The 23,175-nt window shown below is 40.6% G+C and overlaps 2 protein-coding genes across 6 annotated transcripts in view; one reads left to right on the top strand and one right to left on the bottom strand.

The window, feature by feature from the left end:
- The window catches only part of LOC133539983 (inactive phospholipase C-like protein 2), a 92,797-nt gene extending 86,406 nt beyond the window's left edge, over positions 1 to 6,391 (top strand). For all 3 annotated transcript variants that reach the window (XM_061882416.1, XM_061882417.1, XM_061882418.1), the window contains exon 12: positions 6,053 to 6,391. In XM_061882416.1, coding sequence (XP_061738400.1) covers positions 6,053 to 6,217 — 165 coding nt within the window. In that variant the 3' untranslated portion in view covers positions 6,218 to 6,391. The remainder of the gene's footprint in view (positions 1 to 6,052) is intronic.
- A 2,923-nt stretch (positions 6,392 to 9,314) lies between these two features.
- The window catches only part of tbc1d5 (TBC1 domain family, member 5), a 71,100-nt gene continuing 57,239 nt past the window's right edge, over positions 9,315 to 23,175 (bottom strand). For 2 of the 3 annotated variants that reach the window (XM_061882419.1, XM_061882420.1), the window contains 7 exons: positions 20,943 to 21,028; positions 16,929 to 17,200; positions 15,660 to 15,868; positions 15,467 to 15,566; positions 13,993 to 14,072; positions 13,667 to 13,921; positions 9,315 to 11,805 (listed from right to left, as the gene is read on the bottom strand). In XM_061882419.1, the coding sequence (XP_061738403.1) occupies positions 11,524 to 11,805; positions 13,667 to 13,921; positions 13,993 to 14,072; positions 15,467 to 15,566; positions 15,660 to 15,868; positions 16,929 to 17,200; positions 20,943 to 21,028 (1,284 nt within the window). In that variant the 3' untranslated portion in view covers positions 9,315 to 11,523. Of the gene's footprint in view, positions 11,825 to 13,666; positions 13,922 to 13,992; positions 14,073 to 15,466; positions 15,567 to 15,659; positions 15,869 to 16,928; positions 17,201 to 20,942; positions 21,029 to 23,175 lie in introns of all 3 variants that reach the window. The other variant, XM_061882421.1, reaches the window with a different exon arrangement.

Raw genomic sequence — 23,175 nt, 5'->3', positions numbered from 1 at the left:
GACTCCACCTGAAGTCACTTCCTGTTGTCGTCTCACCTTTGACTCCACCTGAAGTCACTTTCTGTTTTCATCTCACCTTTGACTCCACCTGAAGTCACTTCCTGTTGTCATCTCACCTTTGACTCCACCTGAAGTCACTTCCTGTTGTCATCTCACCTTTGACTCCACCGGAGGTCACTTCCTGTTGTAGTCTCACCTTTGACTCCACCTGAAGTCACTTTCTGACGTCATCTCATCTGACTCCAACTAAAGTTACTTCTTGTTGTCGTTTTACCTTTAAGTCCACCTGAAGTCACTTCCTGTTGTCATCTCACCTTTGACTCCACCTGAAGTCACTTCCTGTTGTAGTCTCACCTTTGACTCTACCTGAAGTCACTTCCTGTTGTCGTCTCATCTGACTCCAACTATAGTCACTTCTGTTGTCGTCTCACCTTTGACTCCAACTCAAGTCACTTCTTATTGTCGTTTTACCTTTGAGTACACCTGAAGTCACTTCCTGTTGTCATCTCACCTTTGAGTCCACCTGAAGTCACTTCCTGTTGTCATCTCACCTTCGACTGCACCTGAAGTCACTTCATGTTGTAGTCTCACCTTTGACTCCACCTGAAGTCACTTCCTGTTGCCATCTCACCTTTGAGTACACCTGAAGTCACTTCCTGTTGTCATCTCACCTTTGACTCCACCTGAAGTCACTTCCTGTTGTCATCTCACCTTTGACTCCACCTGAAGTCACTTCCTGTTTTCATCTCACCTTTGACTCCACCTGAAGTCACTTCCTGTTGTCGTCTCACCTTTGACTCCACCTGAAGTCACTTCCTGTTTTCATCTCACCTTTGACTCCACCTGAAGTCACTTCCTGTTTTCATCTCACCTTTGACTCCACCTGAAGTCACTTTCTGACGTCATCTCATCTGACTCCAACTGAAGTCACTTCTTGTTGTCGTTTTACCTTTGACTCCACCTATAGTCACTTTTGTTATCATCTCACCTTTGACTCCACCTGAAGTCACTTCCTGTTGTCGTCTCACCTTTGACTCCACCTGAAGTCACTTCCTGTCGTCTCACCTTTTAGTCCACCTATAGTCACTTCCTGTTGTCATCTCACCTTTTAGTCCACCTGAAGTCACTTCCTGTTGTCATCTCACCTTTGACTCCACCTGAAGTCACTTCCTGTTGGCGTCTCACCTTTGACTCCACCTGTAGTCACTTCCTGTGTTGTAGTCTCACCTTTGACTCCACCTGAAGTCACATCTTGTTGTCGTCTCACCTTTGACTCTACCTGAAGTCACTTCCTGTTGTCTCACCTTTGACTCCACCTGTAGTCACTTCCTGGGTTGTAGTCTCACCTTTGACTCCACCTGAAGTCACTTCCTGTTGTCTCACCTTTGACTCCACCTGTAGTCACTTCCTGGGTTGTAGTCTCACCTTTGACTCTACCTGAAGTCACTTCCTGTTGTCGTCTCACCTTTGACTCCACCTGAAGTCACATCTTGTTGTCGTCTCACCTTTGACTCCACCTGAAGTCACTTCCTGTTGTCGTCTCACCTTTGACTCCACCTGAAGTCACTTCCTATCGTTGCCTCACTTGTAGTCTCACCTTTGACTCCACCTGAAGTCACTTCCTATCGTTGCCTCACTTGTAGTCTCACCTTTGACTCCACCTGAAGTCACTTCCTGTTGTTGTCTCACCTTTGACTCCACCTGAAGTCACTTCCTGTTGTCATCTCACCTTTGACTCCACCTGAAGTCACTTCCTGTTGTCATCCCACCTTTGACTCCACCTGATGTTACTTCCTGTTGTAGTCTCACCTTTGACTCCACCTGAAGTCACTTCCTGTTGTCGTTTCACCTTTGACTCTACCTGAAGTCACTTCCTGTTGTCTCACCTTTGACTCCACCTGAAGTCACTTCATGTTGTCGTCTCACCTTTGACTCTACCTGAAGTCACTTCCTGTTGTCTCACCTTTGACTCCACCTGTAGTCACTTCCTGTGTTGTAGTCTCACCTTTGACTCCACCTGAAGTCACTTCCTGTTGTCGTCTCACCTTTGACTCCACCTGAAGTCACATCTTGTTGTCGTCTCACCTTTGACTCCACCTGAAGTCACTTCCTGTTGTCGTCTCACCTTTGACTCCACCTGAAGTCACTTCCTATCGTTGCCTCACTTGTAGTCTCACCTTTGACTCCACCTGAAGTCACTTCCTATCGTTGCCTCACTTGTAGTCTCACCTTTGACTCCACCTGAAGTCACTTCCTGTTGTTGTCTCACCTTTGACTCCACCTGAAGTCACTTCCTGTTGTCATCTCACCTTTGACTCCACCTGAAGTCACTTCCTGTTGTCATCCCACCTTTGACTCCACCTGATGTTACTTCCTGTTGTAGTCTCACCTTTGACTCCACCTGAAGTCACTTCCTATTGTCGTTTCACCTTTAACTCCACCTGAAGTCACTTTTGTTGTCGTCTCACCTTTGACTCCACCTGAAGTCACTTCCTGTTGTCATCTCACCTTTGACTCCACCTGAAGTCACTTCCTGTTGTCATCTCACCTTTGACTCCACCGGAGGTCACTTCCTGTTGTCGTCTCACCTTTGACTCCACCTGAAGTCACTTCCTGTTGTCATCTCACCTTAGACTCCACCGGAGGTCACTTCCTGTTGTCGTCTCACCTTTGACTCCACCTGAAGTCACTTCCTATTGTCATCTCACCTTTGACTCCACCTGAAGTCACTTCCTGTTGTCATCTCACCTTTGACTCCACCGGAGGTCACTTCCTGTTGTAGTCTCACCTTTGACTCCACCTGAAGTCACTTCCTGTTGTCATCTCACCTTTGACTCCACCTGAAGTCACTTCCTGTTGTAGTCTCACCTTTGACTCCACTTGAAGTCACTTCCTGTTGTCATCTCACCTTTGACTCCACCTGAAGTCACTTTCTGACGTCATCTCATCTGACTCCAACTGAAGTCACTTGTTGTCGTTTTACCTTTGACTCCACCTATAGTCACTTTTGTTATCATCTCACCTTTGAGTACACCTGAAGTCACTTCCTGTTGTCATCTCACCTTTGACTCCACCGGAGGTCACTTCCTGTTGTAGTCTCACCTTTGACTCCACCTGAAGTCACTTCCTGTTGTCGTCTCACCTTTGACTCCACCGGAAGTCACTTCCTGTTGTCATCTCACCTTTGACTCCACCGGAAGTCACTTCCTGTTGTAGTCTCACCTTTGGCTCCACCTGAAGTCACTTCCTGTTGTAGTCTCACCTTTGACTCCACCTGAAGTCACTTCCTGTTGTAGTCTTACCTTTGACTCCACCTGAAGTCACTTCCTGTTGTCGTCTCACCTTTGACTCCACCTGAAGTCACTTTCTGTTTTCATCTCACCTTTGACTCCACCTGAAGTCACTTCCTGTTGTCATCTCACCTTTGACTCCACCTGAAGTCACTTCCTGTTGTCATCTCACCTCTGACTCCACCGGAGGTCACTTCCTGTTGTAGTCTCACCTTTGACTCCAACTGAAGTCACTTGTCGTTTTACCTTTGACTCCACCTATAGTCACTTTTGTTATCATCTCACCTTTGAGTCCACCTGAAGTCACTTCCTGTTGTCATCTCACCTTTGACTCCACCGGAGGTCACTTCCTGTTGTAGTCTCACCTTTGACTCCACCTGAAGTCACTTCCTGTTGTCGTCTCACCTTTGACTCCACCGGAAGTCACTTCCTGTTGTCATCTCACCTTTGACTCCACCGGAAGTCACTTCCTGTTGTAGTCTCACCTTTGACTCCACCTGAAGTCACTTCCTGTTGTCGTCTCACCTTTGACTCCACCTGAAGTAACTTCCTGTTTTCATCTCACCTTTGACTCCACCTGAAGTCACTTCCTGTTGTCATCTCACCTTTGACTCCACCTGAAGTCACTTCCTGTTGTCATCTCACCTTTGACTCCACCGGAGGTCACTTCCTGTTGTAGTCTCACCTTTGACTCCACCTGAAGTCACTTCCTGTTGTCATCTCACCTTTGACTCCACCTGAAGTCACTTTCTGACGTCATCTCATCTGACTCCAACTGAAGTTACTTCTTGTTGTCGTTTTACCTTTAAGTCCACCTGAAGTCACTTCCTGTTGTCATCTCACCTTTGACTCCACCTGAAGTCACTTCCTGTTGTAGTCTCACCTTTGACTCTACCTGAAGTCACTTCCTGTTGTCGTCTCATCTGACTCCAACTATAGTCACTTCTGTTGTCGTCTCACCTTTGACTCCAACTCAAGTCACTTCTTATTGTCGTTTTACCTTTGAGTACACCTGAAGTCACTTCCTGTTGTCATCTCACCTTTGACTCCACCTGAAGTCACTTCCTGTTGTCATCTCACCTTTGACTCCACCTGAAGTCACTTCATGTTGTAGTCTCACCTTTGACTCCACCTGAAGTCACTTCCTGTTGTCATCTCACCTTTGAGTACACCTGAAGTCATTTCCTGTTGTCGTCTCACCTTTGACTCCACCTGAAGTCACTTCCTGTTTTCATCTCACCTTTGACTCCACCTGAAGTCACTTCCTGTTGTCATCTCACCTTAGACTCCACCTGAAGTCACTTCATGTTGTAGTCTCACCTTTGACTCCACCTGAAGTCACTTCCTGTTTTCATCTCACCTTTGAGTACACCTGAAGTCATTTCCTGTTGTCGTCTCACCTTTGACTCCACCTGAAGTCACTTCCTGTTTTCATCTCACCTTTGACTCCACCTGAAGTCACTTCCTGTTGTCATCTCACCTTTGACTCCACCTGAAGTCACTTCCTGTTGTCATCTCACCTTTGACTCCACCGGAGGTCACTTCCTGTTGTAGTCTCACCTTTGACTCCACCTGAAGTCACTTCCTGTTGTCATCTCACCTTTGACTCCACCTGAAGTCACTTTCTGACGTCATCTCATCTGACTCCAACTGAAGTTACTTCTTGTTGTCGTTTTACCTTTAAGTCCACCTGAAGTCACTTCCTGTTGTCATCTCACCTTTGACTCCACCTGAAGTCACTTCCTGTTGTAGTCTCACCTTTGACTCTACCTGAAGTCACTTCCTGTTGTCGTCTCATCTGACTCCAACTATAGTCACTTCTGTTGTCGTCTCACCTTTGACTCCAACTCAAGTCACTTCTTATTGTCGTTTTACCTTTGAGTACACCTGAAGTCACTTCCTGTTGTCATCTCACCTTTGACTCCACCTGAAGTCACTTCCTGTTGTCATCTCACCTTTGACTCCACCTGAAGTCACTTCATGTTGTAGTCTCACCTTTGACTCCACCTGAAGTCACTTCCTGTTGTCATCTCACCTTTGAGTACACCTGAAGTCATTTCCTGTTGTCGTCTCACCTTTGACTCCACCTGAAGTCACTTCCTGTTTTCATCTCACCTTTGACTCCACCTGAAGTCACTTCCTGTTGTCATCTCACCTTTGACTCCACCTGAAGTCACTTCATGTTGTAGTCTCACCTTTGACTCCACCTGAAGTCACTTCCTGTTTTCATCTCACCTTTGAGTACACCTGAAGTCATTTCCTGTTGTCGTCTCACCTTTGACTCCACCTGAAGTCACTTCCTGTTTTCATCTCACCTTTGACTCCACCTGAAGTCACTTCCTGTTGTCATCTCACCTTTGACTCCACCTGAAGTCACTTTTGTTGTCATCTCACCTTTGAGTCCACCTGAAGTCACTTCCTGTTGTCATCTCACCTTTGACTCCACCTGAAGTCACTTCCTGTTTTCATCTCACCTTTGACTCCACCTGAAGTCACTTCCTGTTGCCATCTCACCTTTGACTCCACCTGAAGTCACTTCCTGTTTTCATCTCACCTTTGACTCTACCTGAAGTCACTTTCTGACGTCATCTCATCTGACTCCAACTGAAGTCACTTCTTGTTGTCGTTTTACCTTTGAGTCCACCTACAGTCACTTTTGTTGTCATCTCACCTTTGAGTCCACCTGAAGTCACATCCTGTCGTCTCACCTTTGAATCCACCTGAAAACGCTTCCTGTCATCTCACTTTCACTTCCTGTGCAGGGCCAAGCTGATCTTCTCAGTCACGCCAAGGCTGAAGTTCAGGACAACATGAAGCAGATCCGCGATGCCGCGCTCGCCGGAAACCTCACTCGGGACGTTGCGAGAGAATGCTGGCGACAAAGCCAGCGCCGCCACGAGGGCGGGACCAGCGATGGCGGCAAGTGAGCCAATCAGAGGTCTGCTTGTTCACGCAGCAGCAGGTGTTGTCGGGTGGCTCGCAGGCCGAGGAACAAAGTGTTTCATATTGTTGTCTCGGTCACATGACTGTACAGTATTTTAATATTGTCTTTTTGCTGCAAAACATTATCTAAATAAAATCTAAGAGTTTTTAAGAAGAGACACTGATGTGAATTTGTGTTGTGATTGCGATGGGAGCTCGTTTGGACCAATTAGGCTGATGACGGTCAGGAGTGTCTACATTTGAATATTTTGAACTCCAAGGAGGTCGGTAGGAACTCAAGTGGTTGGTGAAATGAAGTAACATCTAGTCCAGACCTGGGCAAATTAAACTCCACATGCGGCCCGTTGAGCTTTTCAATCCGGCCCGCCGGACATTCCCAAATAATTTTTTTAGATCTTTAAGATGGAAACTGTAGCTGCCATTATGATGTGCAGTGATGTTTTCTAATGACCGTAAGTCTTCAACTATACAAAGTATTTCAATGGTTGGAATCTGCGCTTTTGCATGATATACTAGTTACTATGGTAATGTAATTAGTTACTATGGTCATCTAATTAGTTAGTATGGTAATCTACGTCACAGCAGCTCAGCGTTTCCACAGACGCGGAAGTACATTTTCGCAACAAAGTTCTAAAGCTTAGCGATGTATAGAATAAAATAGAAAGTACTTTATTGATCCCTGGGGGAAATTCAGCAAATATCAAAGGTATCAGATTGTAGGTGGGTTTATTGTGTACCCTTCGCGTTCATATTTCACTGTTTGTTGCATTTTTGTTGCGTTTCACTTGATTGTAAAATATGTGGATCGAAAGGGGGTGTGGCATTCATATTTTGTCAATATTCAGTGTTTTATTGTTCATAGAAAAAAAAAAATCCATTCTGTTTTTTAAGGCCGTTCTGTCATAACGTTTTTAGCTTTCAATCAGACATTATTTTGAGGTTTTGTATTAGTGTTCCTAAAATAGATATAAATTTCCCCTAAAAATGTGACTTATAATCAAGTGCGACTTATGTTTTTTCCTTCTTTATCATGCATTTTCGGCCGGTGCGACTTATACTCCGCAGCTATTCATAATCCGAAAAATACGGTATATATATATCTTTTTTTCACTATATCAAAGTATTTACTAATGTGTTATATTCTGTAGATTGTATTACATATAATTTACTATATTATGTATATATATATATTTTTTTTTTTTAATAATTATAACTGTATTGTATTTAATTAGAGGACTACGAAGGTCCGAGGTTCGATCCTGCGCTCGGGATCTTTCTGTGTGGAGTTTGCATGTTCTCCCGGTGACTGCGTGGGTTCCCTCCGGGTACTCCGGCTTCCTCCCACCCCCGAAGGGGATAGGTTGATTGGCAACACTAAATTGGCCCTAGTGTGTGAATGTGAGTGTGAATGTTGTCGGTCTATCTGTGTTGGCCCTGTGATGAGGTAGCGACTTGTCCAGGGTGTACCCTGCCTACCGCCAGAATGCAGTTGAGATCCCCGCATTCCCAAAAGGGACAAGCGGTAGAAAATGAATGGATGGATAGAAGATTGTTACATTTATTTAAAGATTTTATAAAAATGTCTCGGCTATATCATGGTGTTCAGTAAAACTTTGTTTTATTTTATTAATGATTTAAGGTTACTATAATATACATTTTTAATAAAAAATTTAAACTTTATGAAACTGTTATGGACTCATTTTTATTGTACTCAAAGAGAAGTTTGTTGTGTTTTATGTATTTTTTTTATAATCGATTACATATTTTTACAAAAACGTTCAGGCTAAATTCAACTTATTTATAAATTGACTTTCCTATTGAACAATGTTTTTATATTTTAGTTACTATATTACATATCTTTTACTAAATAATAGCTAAATGTTGCTTCCTTACTTATGATTGCATTTAATTAAAAGGTTACATGTATTTGTCAAATATTTTCTAATTCTAGTTTTAAAGCTTTATGGAACTAACTAATATATACTAATATAATTATGATTGTAAGCAATACATCTTTATTGTCCACTGAAGTGCAAAAGGAAGTTTGTCTTGACAACACACTAAAATATAAATATTGTCATATATAAAAATGTACAACAGACAATAACAGATGATGGGATCAAAAGTAAAGGTAACATAAGGAAAAAGTATCAGTAAAACATAGAAATATAGTATTTATTAAAAGCTATATTTATTTCAAGTGTTGCAATTAAAATGTTGAAACTATTTTGACATAACTGACATTTAATTAGAACATGTATTTTTTTTTTTTTTAGAAAAATGTCTATAGTATAATTTACCATTCACTAATATGTTTATTGCTGTATATAATTAGAAGCTTGCTATTTTTTTTATTATTTAAAGTTTTAAAGCTGTAAGACCTAAACTGTTATTTAATAATGCATTTAAATATATTGTTATTATTGATTCAATGTATTTTTTATTAAAATGTTTATACTATATTTTCTAAATGTTTTATTGTTGTATATAGTACGAAGCGTGTTATATTCTGAAAAACTATGTATTGATCAAAGTCTTTCAAGCTGTTATGGTCCCAACTAATATTTACTAATCTATAATTGCAACTATTAGCTTGTTATACATTTTTTTATTAATATATCTATGCTATATTAAACGTATTATTTACTAATTTGTTTATTGTTGTATATAATTGGAAGTGTGTTATAGGTAGGTTTTTAAAAAAATATATTTTTACATTAAAACATTTTCAAACTGTATGGCCTTAACTATTATTTACTAATTTGTTATTGTAGATTTATTTCACATATGTTTTCATAATCTTAAACTATTTTTGTTTACTTTTAAAAGCTTGCTACATTGGATTGAGTTTAAAGTTGTGAAGTTATATGTAACTATTTTCAAAACTAATCAAATTTAGATAATTAGTAGATTTTCAGAGGGAATAGAGAAGTTCGAAAAGATTCAATAACACTTGAACTAAATTGCTTGCCAAGCACACGCAGCCACTTTTTATTTCTTTGTCAAGAAATAATGCTGAGTCAGTGTTTTGGGGCGCAAACATTACCACTTTAGTTTAAACGGACACCACAAGAAAAGAAAGACATTCAATCATTTAATAATGCTACTGGATTGCAATAAGAAATATGGAATAAGATCACAGTTGGGTTTTGTTGGGCTGATTAAGACGAGCGCTTGGAGGCACTGAGGAGGACGAGACTCGTCGTCGTCTTTTGTCAGAGGTGATGTATAAAATACATCTTCAGGTCATTTTCATTGCGACCAAACATGTCGGATCAGACCATTAATCTACATGAAAGTCAAAGTGGGACTAAATCACAAGTGTGACGTAAGAAAATACATCTTCAGGTCATTATTGATGAAGCTCGTTTCTTTGCACCTAAACATATTGGATTAGACTAAAAATCTAAATGAAATAAAAAAATTGCACTTTTGGGGTCGAACTCTGCCCATCATTCACAATTCTTACGCGACAAAAGAACACACGTCTTTCCCTTTACTGTGCCTCCTAAAGAGTGAACAACTGCTAGCAAGAGGTTGCTAGAAGACTAGAGGAACTGGGACCATGCATTGACCTTTGAACTGAGGTGTTCCACAAGACACCCCTTCAAGTCACTTTATGTAAGTAAGGTGTGACATGCAGTCATTTGTTCACCTTCTTTATTTATACTGGTGGTTCTCCTCAAGGTTCCATCTTAGGTCCTCTCTTGTTGATCATTTGGGCTTTTCAACTGGTGGTTCCAAAAACTTGTGAGACGCAGAATCTTAAAATGACTTGTTTGTCACAGCTCTCTAAATAGACAAAAATCAAATGTCTACTGCAGAGGACGTCTGTGGCTCACTTGTTCACAAATAGTTAATGTTTGAATTCTTGCTGTTGGTGGAGCCCAGTTGTGTTATTTTATTGTTAAGTATGTGGAACTATTATTTACCAATTTATTATTGTATTGATTTTAAATATTTCAATACAAATGTCCAAGCTGTACAACACTGTTTATTATTGTAATTATTTGCTATATTATATACATCTAAATGTTTATACTACTTCCATCCATCCATTTTCTACCGCTTGTCCCTGCATTCGGGCGGTAGGCGGGGTACACCCTGGACAAGTCGCCACCTCATCGCAGGGCCAACACAGATAGACAGACAACATTCACACACTCGGGACCATTTAATGTTGCCAATCAATCTATCCCCAGGTGCATGTTTTTGAAGGTGGTAGGAAACCAGAGTACTTCAATATATACATTTTTTTTTTACACTGTATCAAAGTAAATATCCACCAATTGATTGTTATATTTATTTATCAGTTTGTTATATTTTATATACATATAATTATTACATTTGTATTTACTTAGTTTATTACTGTATTGTATTTAAAAGGAAGATTGTTACATATTCTTATAAAATGTTTCAGTACTAACTTACAGTATTTAAGTAAACGTTTGTTATAGTTCAAATATTATTCATAATATTACTATAATAAATATATTTTACAAAAACATTTACGCGATATGAAACTATTATTCACTATTATTCTATTTAATTAGAATATTTATTATATATTACTATTATACATTTTTAGAACTAACCTTTAGGCTATATTGAACTTTTAGTTACTAATTTATTAATAATTGTATTTAAGGGAAAAGTCCAGCCAACCGTGTCCTCAGCTTTCTAGAAATGTGGCGGTAACGTCTATTACTGTGCGTGTAAGGCTTCAAATAAGAGCATAAAATGTCAAGGTTCTCTGGGATGGTTGTATCTTTCAGCACATTCTCAATAATCCCCATTCCTGAAATAAAAAAATGCTTCCTAGCAATGTTTGGGTCATATAGTAATAGTACTCAAAGTACTTATTCTTCTAACCCCTTCTTTATTTTAGCAGCTCAAGCTTGCTATTCGCTAGCAGTTGGAGGAGAAGTGTGAGCAAGGCGATGTGCCACTATGCCAGAAAAGTAGTTCCTCTGCATTAGCGCTTAAATAACATTAGGTGATGGCATGTAAATGTAGCACTGGCGATTTTTACAGTACTTTATCGACCCCTCCTACTAGCAGTTGTTTACTATTTAGAAGACACTGAGAAGGGAACGTGTTGGTGTCTCACATAAGGTTTGAGGGTGATGAACAAAATACCCAAAAAGTGCAGAAGTGGAGGAGATAGCATCAAGACTTTGTGCAACTTTGAAAAAAAAAAAAAACAGCAGCTTCCCTCCATCTTTGTTTCTATCATGGTGGCCCAGATGGACAAAAAGAAGAAGAAAAAAAGAGTCTTTGGCTCACTTGTTCACAAATCGCCCGGGTTGACGATGGTGAAGTCCGAATCCTTGCTGTTGGTGGAGCCCTCATCCGGACTGGATGAGCCCGATGCCATGGCCGCCATCAGGGGGTCGTGGAGGGTCCCCGCCTCTCCCTCGGGCTCCATGCGCACCGGGCCGCGGCCCCGCCTGATGGGAGGGGTGCGCTCCGAGGCGGCCTGTCGTCCGTGGGCGCCCTGCAGGTCTCCTTCCTGGCACACCAGGATGTAGTCTTCCCAGTTCTTAGCATCCGGGCTTAGGGCTGGCGCCACCTGCACGTGAGAGAGTGGCCTGCCATTTTTATTTTAGAGGAGTCATCAAGTCAGGTCATGGACTTGTGCATGAAGAAGTTGATGGCGTCATAGGACCACTACAAGGCCCAGTCAGGGGAATCTAAAAGGACTGCTGGGGGAAATCTTGAAGGACTACTTGGCAGAATCTAAAAGGACTACTGGGAGGGATCTAGAGGGACTATTAGGGGGAATCTAGAAGGACTATTAGGGGGAGTCTAGAAGGACTATTAGGGCGTGTCTAGGAGGACTATGAGGGAGAGTCCAGAAGGACTATGAGGGAGAGTCCAGAAGGACTATGAGGGGGAGTCCAGGAGGACTATGAGGGGGAGCCTAGGAGGACTATGAGGGGGAGTCTAGGAGGACTATGAGGGGGAGTCCAGGAGGACTATGAGGGGGAGTCCAGGAGGACTATGAGGGGGAGTCCAGGAGGACTATGAGGGGGAGTCTAGGAGGACTATGAGGGGGAGTCTAGAGGACTGTGAGGGGGATTCTAGAGGACTGTGAGGGGGAGTCTATAAGGAATCTAGGAGGGGAACCTTGGAGGACTATTAAGGGGTATCTAGGAGGACTATTTGGGGGAATCTAGAGGGACTCTTAAGAGGACTATTAGGGGGAGTCTATTAGGAATCTAGGAGGGGAATCTAGGAGGACCATTGGGAGAATCTAGGAGGAGTCTAGGAGGACTATTAGGTTGAGTCTAATAGGAATCTAGGAGAACCATTAGGGGGAATCTAAGAGGACTATTAGGAGGAGTCTAGAAGGACTATTAGGGGGAGTCTATTAGGAATCTAGGGGGACTATTAGGGGGAATCTAGGAAGGCTAATGGGGATCTAGGAGGACTATTAGGGGGTTCTAGGAGGACTTTTAGGAAAAAAACTAGGAGGACTATTAGGGGGAGTCTAGGAGGACTCTTAGGGGAAGTCTAGGAGGACTATTAGGGGGAGTCTAATAGGAATCTAGCAGGACTATTAGGGGGAGTCTAGGAGGACTCTTAGGGGGAGTCTAATAGGAATCTAGGAGGACTATTAGGGGCAGTCTAGGAGGACTATTAGGGGGAGTCTAGTGTGGCTATTAGGGGGACTCAAGGAGGACTATTAGGGGGAATCCAGGAGGACTATTAGGAGGAATATAGGAGAACTATTAGGGGGAGTCAAGGAAGAGTAGTATTAGGGGGAGTCTAGGAGGACTAATAGGGGGAGTCTAGGAGGACTATTAAGGGGAGTCGAGGAGGACTATTAAGGTGAGTCAAGGAGGACTATTATGGGGAGTCTATTAGGAATCTAGGAGGACTCAGAGGGAATCTAGGAGGACTCTTAGGGGGAATCTAGAAGGACTCTTAGGGGGAATCTAGAAGGACTATAAGGTGGAATCTTTGGCCGCCTGACAATTTCCATTCTATCCCTGCAGTGACTCAGAATCAATTCTCCTTACAAAATAAATTATTACAGTGTGTATGTGATATCAATACGAATGATTCCAGTGCGGATGTGATATCAATGATTACAGTTTTTATGTGATATCAATATGAATGATTTCAGTGTGGATGTAATATCAATACGAATGATTCCAGTGTGTATGTGATATCAATACAAATGATTCCAGCGCAGATGTGATATCAATGATTACAGTTTTTATGTGATATCAATACGAATGATTCCAGTGTAGATGTGATATCAATACAAATTATTCCAGCGTGGATGTGATTTTAATACGATTGATTCCAGTCTGTAAGTGATATCAATACAAATAATTCCAGTGTGGACGTGATATCAATACAATTAATTCCAGTGTGGTTGTGATATCAATACGATACATTCAGCAGTGTCAAGGCCAAAGAACCTGGTGTGGAGACATCGTCTGCTCCTCTTCCTCGTCGTCTTCTTTCTCATCAGCGCTGGTGTCACCGTCGGGTCCTCGCCGCCTCCAGCCGCCCCCGCCACCTTGCGGCCGCTGGTTGTCGTGGCGACCGTCGGTGCCCAGAGAGGCTTGGGCTGCCGAGGTGTAGTGATCGTCGGCGATGCTGATCTCCTCGTTGTCCTCGGCCTCCAGCTGGCTCTGGTTGAAGCGCAGCGCCCCCTGCAGGATGTCCTTGATCTGGCAAGACATGGGTGGGACATCCAGGTGAGAAGGTGGGCGCTTCAGACGAGAACATTTGATCCACTCACCTGCTTGAGGCCTGCCAATGAAACCAGGACCTGGTCCTCTTTGTCAAGGTGTTCTTGCAAGATCACGTCCTGGATTTGACCTGAGGCAGGGATATTTGACAGAGTGACAGGAAGAAAATATCTGACACTCATCAGCCATTGGGTGCCACCTGCTGGTTGGTAACTAAGGATGCAATACAATTGCAGGAATATATTATTTAACATATAAATAATAACAGAAGCATCTCAAAACGGCTACAAAGATGCTGCATAACATTTTTTTTATTTTTTATTAAAAACATTATTAATCTACTGATTTACTGTTAATAATTGATTACATATTTATATGTTATTATACACATTATTTACTGATTTACTGTTAATATTTGATTACATTTTTATATGTTATACACATTTACTGATTTACTGTTAATATTTGATTACATCTTTATATTTTATTATAAACAGTTACTGATTTACTCTTTATATCTGATTACATCTTTTGTTTTATTATAAACATTATTTATTTACTGATTTATTGTTAAAATCTTATTCCAAATTTATATTTTAAATACTTACTTACTGATTTACTCTTTATATCTGATTACATCTTTATATTTTATTATAAACATTTATTTACTGATTTACTCTTATATTTCATTACACCTTTACATTTTATTATAAACATTATTTACTGATTTATCTGACAACATATTCTGTTTTATTATAAATATTATTTTATTTACTGATTTATTGTAAACATCTGATTACATCTTTTTATTTTATCATGAACATTTATTTACTGATTTACTCTTTCGTATCTGATTACATCTATACTGTATATGTTATTATAAACATTTGTTTACCGATTTACTCTTTATATCTGATTACATCTTTATATTTTATTATAAACATTATTTATTTACCGATTTACTCTTTATATATCATTACGTATTTTTATTTTATTATAAACATTATTTACTGATTTATTTTTGATGCGCCAAAAGAAGTTTGTTAACTTTTTTTATCTCATCATGCTAAGGTTAGCATGCTAACATTTTAGGCTATCTTATTTTTTGTGCTAATTTTGTACGTTCAAACCTCAAAATCTATGTGGTGCATTCTTGGAAGTATACAAATGTTTTCTTAAGTTTGCATGCTTACGTTTTATGCAAGCATTAGAGCTACTTTTGTATGTTTAAGAGTAAAAATCATGAATTTTGATACTTGTCGCCATCTTAGTACTTCAACTTTTCCTATGTGTTGGTGATCTGTAAGAAGTAGGTTAATTGTTAAATAGGTCAGCATGCTAATGTTATATGCTAGCATTTTTGCTATTCTTATTCATATGAACCTGAAATTGATGGGTTTTGAGAAATATATTTTTCATGCAAGTATGCTAACTCTTCCCAGTCTGCAAGCTACTGTTATTATTTCAACGTTTTATGCTAGCACAATGTTTTTTGTTCAAAACGCTGTGTAGTGCTGGACTTACAAATGTGAGTGTTCATCATCTTGGCACAGTATTTGCTCATGGCTTCCAGGTCGTTGATCTGACCCTGCAGGAAGGACACCTGGGCCTCCAAGTCATCGTCCTGCCACAATCATAGGTGACGTTAGAACAAGAAAAGGAAAACAAGCAATGGCCGTTGACAATGCAAATGTGGGGGCGGGTCCAGGCGGCTCACCGTCTCCTTCCTGGACATGGTCTTGCTGTGGGAGCGCGAGCGAGCGATGTGGAAGAACGACTCCTTCTTGGTGGCAGAGAGGGGCGGCGACGAGGCGCTGGCGTCGCTTCCTCCCCTGGAGAGTGGCGGAGGTGGCGAGGCGCAGGACTGACCCCCGGCCGAGAGGTTGTCGATGCTGGGAGAGGAGCTGACCGCCTTGGAGCTCTGGCCTGGGAGACAAATTGTTGACAAAGACTCAAACATCATTGACACCAAGTAGACCAGGAGATTATTATTGCTTTAATAATAATAATATTAAAACATAAAAGGTCATTCAGAGGGGATCTGCGTTTGAGATTAAAAGTCATGAGTCGGTAATGGCCATGACGAAAATGGGCCGATACTGATCGGTGGTCAATAGGTGGGCACATTCCTAATTTACATGCAGGTTTGATTGTGGAGGGTTTAATTGAATGGATGCGTCTTTTCAGATCATGTTTATACAGTCAAACTGCATCTCTCTGAATTAACTTGGTTGAACTTGATGAATGACTTCTGGTTCTTGAACACCAAGCAGGACTCGATGAATGACTTATGGGTCTTTGAACACCAAGCAGGACTTGATGAATGACTTCTGGGTCTTGAACACCAAGCACAACTCGATGAATTACTTCTAGGTCTTGAACACCAAGCATGACTCCCTGAATGACTTCTGGGTCTTGAACACCAAGGAGGACTCGATGAATGACTTCTGGGTCTTTGAGCACCAAGCAGGACTTGATGAATGACTTCTGGGTCTTGAACACCAAGCACAACTCGATGAATTACTTCTAGGTCTTGAACACCAAGCAGGACTCCCTGAATGACTACTGGGTCTCTAAACACCAAGCAGGACTCAATTAATGACTTCTGGGTCTTGAACACCAAGCGGGACTCGGTGAATGACTTCTGGGTCTTGAACATTAAGGACTCGATGAATCACTTCTGGTTCTTGAACACCAAGCGGGACTCGATGAATGACTTCTGGGTCTTGAACACCAAGCAGGACTTGATGAACGACTTCTGGGTCTTGGACAACAAATATTTGATTGGACTTAAGCTCCTTTTCTCATTTAAATGCACAAACTGACAAACCGGCCATCACATTGCTTTAGAAAGGCAGCGTTTGAGCGCCACCCTCGGCTGGCCAAAGCACATGCTGTGCAGCAAGAGGCATGTGCTTTACCTTGTACGTCCGTACCAGTTTGCGCCGGGAGAGACGCCTGAAGTGGAGGAGTGTCTTCTGCTCACCTTTGCCCAGGTGGACGGGCATGCTCTCCGACTTCAGCATGCGGTAGTGCTGCGAGGGGGCGTGGCTCTGCGACGGCGCACGGTCCGATGGGGGCTCGGCGAGCGGGTGCAGCAAGGGGGGCTCCGACGTCCCGGTGGGCAAAGCGGGCGAGGCGTGCACGTCGCTGTTGATGGACGCTCCTGATATGGCCGGAGAGATGAGTTTCCTGCCGAAGTTCAGCAGGCTGCTGGACACCTTGTTGATGTTCAGAGGAGCCGCTTTGGTGCTGGAACTTGGGGGGGGGGGGACAAGATGGAAAATAATAATACATCACAGCAAATCAAAGCATGAAAGCACAAGGATGACATTACAGAATGTGAGCGGACGCCCAGTAAGTGCTATGATTATTGAAAACAGGGTTTCTTAACCACAGGGCAGGGTCTCTCCGAGACTGTGGGGGCATGGTCACAATAACATCATGGAATAATTTGCCTCTAATGATAGGATTTTTACAATCGACTCTCCTTAGTTTTAGCCTGCTTGTAAATGTGTGTTTTAACTCCTGTGCAGCACTTTTATTGTTTTCTAAAATGTGCAATATAAATTACGTCCATCGGCTTGGATAAAAAGGCAAAAAAAATGTAGAGATTGTGGCGGGCACTAGGACCATGCTCACACTCAGCAAAATGCGTGTGGTTTATGGCTTCTTGGACACACTTTAAAAGTGCATATTGTGTTGTGTTTTATTCTCATGTTGGCACTCTTACAATAAAGACCTGAAAGTAACAACGCTGTGTTTCTTGCATTTCCCACAACATACTATTAAAAACAAATCTTTTATTTTTAATTAGTATATCTGTGTTATCCGTGCAATTAGGTGGCGACTTATCCGAATGCAGCTAAGGACACACTGTCACCCTGAAAGGGACAAGCGGTAGGAAATGGATGGATGGATTAAGATATATTTTTATATTGTTTTGCCATATTTTCAAATACTTATTGTACAAAGTACTTTGAGGAAATTTCAAGTTTCATTCTTGAGAATTTTAATGATGGCTTAAAAAATTAAAAACTACGAGCAACAAATCTAATCTTCTTCTGGTGTTACAATAGAATGTAGTCGTGTTTAGAGACTACTTCTGTCCCTCCATGTCCCTGACTAAAGAGGCTGCAGTGAGCATCACGTCACACTTGCTTGGCGCTGCTTCTCCAGTTGGACATTCTCTTCTCACTGTCCTCTTAATATTTGCACATTTTGGAGATGGCTGTCCGCAGGTATATCTAGTTACATCCACATCACAGACATGCTGACAATGCTGTAGACCAGGGGTCACCAACCTTTTTGAAACCAAGAGCTACTTCTTGGGTACTGATTAATGCGAAGGGCTACCAGTTTGTTACACACTTAAATAAATTGCCAGAAATAGCCAATTTGCTCAATTTACCTTTAATAAATGAATATATATATATATATATTATATATATATATATATATATATATAAAAATAATGGCTATTTCTGTCCGGCATACATTTTTTTTCCTTTTACGGAAGGTTTTTTGTAGAGAATAAATGATGAAAAAAACACTTAATTGAACGGTTTAAAAGAGAAGAAAACAGGAAAAAAATGTTAATTAAATTCTGAAACATAGTTTATCTTCAATTTCGACTCTTTAAAATTCAAAATTCAACCAAAATAAAAGGAGAGAAAAACTAGCTAATTCGAAACTTTTAGACATTTTTTTAAAAAGAATTTATGGAACATCATCAGTAATTTTTGCTTAAGATTAATTTTTAGAATTTTGATGACATGTTTTAAATAGGTTATAATCCAATCTGCATTTTGTTAGAATATATTACAAATTGGACCAAGCAATATTTCTAACAAAGGCAAATCATTGTTTCTTCTAGATTTTCCAGGACAAAAATGTTAAAAGAAATTCAAAAGACTTTGAAATAAGATTTAAAATTGATTCTACAGATTTTTTAGATTTGCCAGAATATTTTTTATTTATTTTAATCATAAGTTTGAAGAAATATTTCACAAATATCTTTTGTCGAAAAAACAGAAGCTAAAATGAAGAATTTAATTAAAATGTATTTAATATTCTTTACAATAAAAAATAAAAAATACTTGAACATTGATTTAAATTGTCAGGAAACAAGTGGAAGGAATTTAAAAGGTAAAAAGGTATATGTGTTTAAAAATCCTAAAATCATTTTTAAAGTTGTATTTTTTCTCTAAAATTGTCTTTCTGAAAGTTATAAAAAGCAAAGTAAAAAAATAAATGATTTCATTTAAACAAGTGAAGACCAAGTCTTTAAAATATTTTCTTGGATTTTCAAATTCTATTTGAGTTTTGTCTCTCTTAGAATTAAAAATGTCGAGCAAAGCGAGACCAGCTTGCTAGTAAATAAATAAAATTAAAAGAACAGACGCAGCTCACTGTTAAGTGCTGCTATTTTAGCTATTTTTAGAACAGGCCAACGGGCTACTCATCTGGTCCTTACGGGCTACCTGGTGCCCGCGGGCACCGCGTTGGTGACCCCTGTTCTAGATAATGGCCTGCGCGTTTTGTTTACATCTGATTTCCATAGTGCGGTTTTCGGTGATCTAAGTCTTTTTTTTGTGGTCAAGTTTTCAGTACATCACATTAGTGTGCACATAATATATTATATATACTGTATATCAATTCATATTGTAATGACCTGCTAATGTTAATGATTTATGTTTGTGTGGTTTGGATTTGATGTCAGATTTTGCCTATGTTTGCAAACACACCGTCCGTCTCTGAATGGTAATTGACGGAGAATGAGGAAGTGTTGTGTGTCCGGCGGGTAAGCGCGGACTCACAAGACAAAAGTGTGTACACGGGAGGTAAAACCTCTTGGAATTGTGCCGTTTGTTATCACAAGATTGATTATAAAAGTAAAAAATAGCGTCAGACGTTGTGTGATTTCTTCTGGCGGCTACAATATATTATATTACTTTAATTTGTTTTCAAGTAAAAAAAAAACTTTTTTCAAGGTGGGGCGGGAATAAAAATGCCGTGGCGGTCCGCCACATTCAATTACAGAAACCCCGGTAAGGCAAGCGGCCCCGAGAGGGCTACCAAAGAATATCTGTTTTTCAACCAGGTACTTAACTGTAATACACTTTTCCACTACTTTTTAGTTAGAAGTTATAAACGTTTCTTGAATGAAAAAAAACAACAATCATTTGCATCTAAATTGACAAACTAATTTGGAAAAATGTTATGCATTATTATTAATTTAGTTAAAATGTATTTATTTTAGCACTGTGTAATTATAAACAAATACATTTTTTATCAGTTTTTCTAACTGCCTTCTTTTGCAGTATTTATTTTTGTAATCAGCCTGACCTAAATCTTGATGAAAATCTTTGTGATTAACACAATTTCATCACATAATTTGACAATTATTATCCTGTTAAACTGTAAGAAGGTATGAAGTCATTATTGAAGTATATTCAAACTAATAGTAAGATGACTGATATTTGAGTGGGCCCCAGGACCCTCTGTAGTGGAAAAGTTGGGCCTCGTCGACAAAAAGTCTATTAAAAAACCCCAACATATTGTTGCCCTGTGTATGCAAGATATTGTGTAAATACTATAGATGGTATTTTATGTCCCAGTTGATGATGCAACTGGGTGATGATGTTGATGATGCAACTGGTTGATGATGCAAAGTTGATATTGTTTATTATTCTAAATATTCTTCATTTGCAATTTTGGGAACAAAACTAGTACTTTAACTTTAACTTAAAAACAAGAGACAGCCGCTATAATACTATAGAAGTAGTATAATGCATCCAAGCATATTATAGCAAACTACCAGATACCATGCAAGTAAGGTTTTTTTTAAGTTTTAGTGGACAAAAAGTTCAAAGTCCTGAGCTGTGAAGACATTTCAATGTTGGACCACAGGCTTCCAAACGTTTTGTTTTTGTTTATATGCACGCACGCACCCACGTCTTTTTTTGAATTACAGCAAACACCAGCGTGTTCATTTTACCGTGTCTTATTCATCAGGTCGGCTCCTCTTGTTTTGTAGTAATCCAGATTCTGCTGGAACTGGTAGTTGACAGGTCGTGGATGGTTCTCCGAGAAGTAGAGAGAGAAAGAAAGACTTGTTTATAGTGTTTATAGTGTGGAAGACCAAGCAATGAAGCGTGTCAAGAAGATGTTTGGGTTTACTGAGGCTAAAGTTGTCATCTCACTTCTACGTTTTTTATCATCGGACGTTTGGGGGAATCATTATCAAACCTAACAAGCTAACGCAGATGTGGGGATCAGGGAGCACACCAATAGAAGATTTCCAAGGTCATAACTGTTCCAATGTCCTCATTTGGTAGAGTATTCCACAAGGCTTATCATGTTAAAAGCACAAATATTGAAAATTGATTCATAGAAAGAGATGTAGGGTACAACCTCAGAGGATAGGCAAAATAAACACGTTGTAGCACTTTTTGTGTCTCAATCTTTGGTGTGAGAACATGGAGCAGCCTGAGTTAGCAAACGCTGCACTTGAAGACATTGTACAAATCCAGTATTTTTCTTCGCTATAGCGAGGCCTGTTTTGAATGTACTTGATGGCATTATTGTTAAACACATTCATCCGAGCAAATCGAGTTATGTAACTCCAGATCAATGTGATAGAACACGGTTCAGTTAAATCTCAGGGTGTTCAATCGATCAAAACTGGACTGTTTGGTTTGTCTTAGAAGACACTCATCCGAGTAGACTTCATCAGTTCATGATCATAGACTTAGATTGGTCAGATCTAGTCTTAGACTTAGATTGGTCACATCTAGTCTAGCGGCTGGTGCTAAAACCCCAAATATTGGTAAAATCTAGTCTTGCACTTGGATTGGTCACATCTAGTCTTAGACTGGTCACATCTGGTCTGAGACTTAGATTGGTCACATCTAGTCTGAGGCTTAGATTGGTCACATCTAGTCTGGGGCTTAGATTGGTCACATCTAGTCTGAGACTTAGATTGGTCACATCTAGTCTGAGACTTAGATTGGTCACATTCAGTCTGAGGCTTAGATTGGTCACACCTAGTCTGAGACTTAGATTGGTCACATCTACTCTGAGACTTAGATTGGTCACATCTACTCTGAGACTTAGATTGGTCACATCTACTCTGAGACTTAGATTGGTCACATCTACTCTGAGACTTAGATTGGTCACATCTACTCTGAGACTTAGATTGGTCACATCCACTCTGAGACTTAGATTGGTCACATCTACTCTGAGACTTAGATTGGTCACATCTAGTCTAGAGGCTGGTGATAAAACCTCAAATATTTATATTCCAAACCTGGGCAAGGATGGTTTCGCCCTATTATAGTGACAAAAACAACTGTTTGGATGCAAACTGTCAAAGCGAACGACAGCCTCTGAAGTGTAAAACCCCCTGGTTAGCATTGAGGTAATATGTGGCAGAACGATCGCTGTGGATCGACTACTACCAGTCCAAATTAGTCGGAATCAACGTTAACGTTTCATTCAGTTGTAAACAAATGGCACAAAGTTAAAGTTAAAGTACCAATGATTGTCAAACACACAATCTAGGTGTGGTGAAATTTGTCCTCTGCATTTGACCCATCCCCTTGATCACCCCCTGGGCAGTGAGGGGAGCAGTGGGCAGCAGCGGTGCCGTGCCCGAGAATCATTTATGGTGATTTAACCCCCAATTCCAACCCTTGATGGTGAGTGCCAAGCAAGGAGGCAATGGGTCCCATTTTTTTTATAGTCTTTGGTATGATTCGGCCAGGGTTTTGAACTCACAACCTATCAATCTCACTGTAACCACTAGGCCACTGAGCATCTGTGAGCACAATGTTTCTAACAGCTGTTATTTGTTGGAGGCTGAATTGCAGAGTCTTTTAAGAATGATTGAAAGGACAATGTTGTACAACACCGTCCTTTTAGGAATGGTTTTGGTTGAAAGACGGGGAATTTACACTTCAACAACTGTCATTGGTTTTGACAGTTAGGATTGCTTGTTGGCCCTGCGATGAGGTGGCGACTTGTCCAGGGTGTACCCCGACTTCCGCCCGATTGTAGCTGAGATAGGCGCCAGCGCCCCCTGTGACCCCAAAAGGGAATAAGCGGTAGAAAAATGGATGGATGGATGGATTGCTTGTTTGCATCTCAACAGTTGTTTTTCTCAATACCATAGGGCGAAACCATCCTTGTCCAGGCACACCATTCTGGTTTTGAAGTATAAATATTTGGGG

The sequence above is a fragment of the Nerophis ophidion genome, linkage group LG21 (genome assembly GCF_033978795.1).
Source record: "Nerophis ophidion isolate RoL-2023_Sa linkage group LG21, RoL_Noph_v1.0, whole genome shotgun sequence".
NCBI classification, from domain to species: Eukaryota; Metazoa; Chordata; class Actinopteri; order Syngnathiformes; family Syngnathidae; genus Nerophis; species Nerophis ophidion.
The sequence above is the reverse complement of the archived record's forward strand: the minus strand, read 5'-3'. Positions and strand labels throughout refer to the sequence as shown.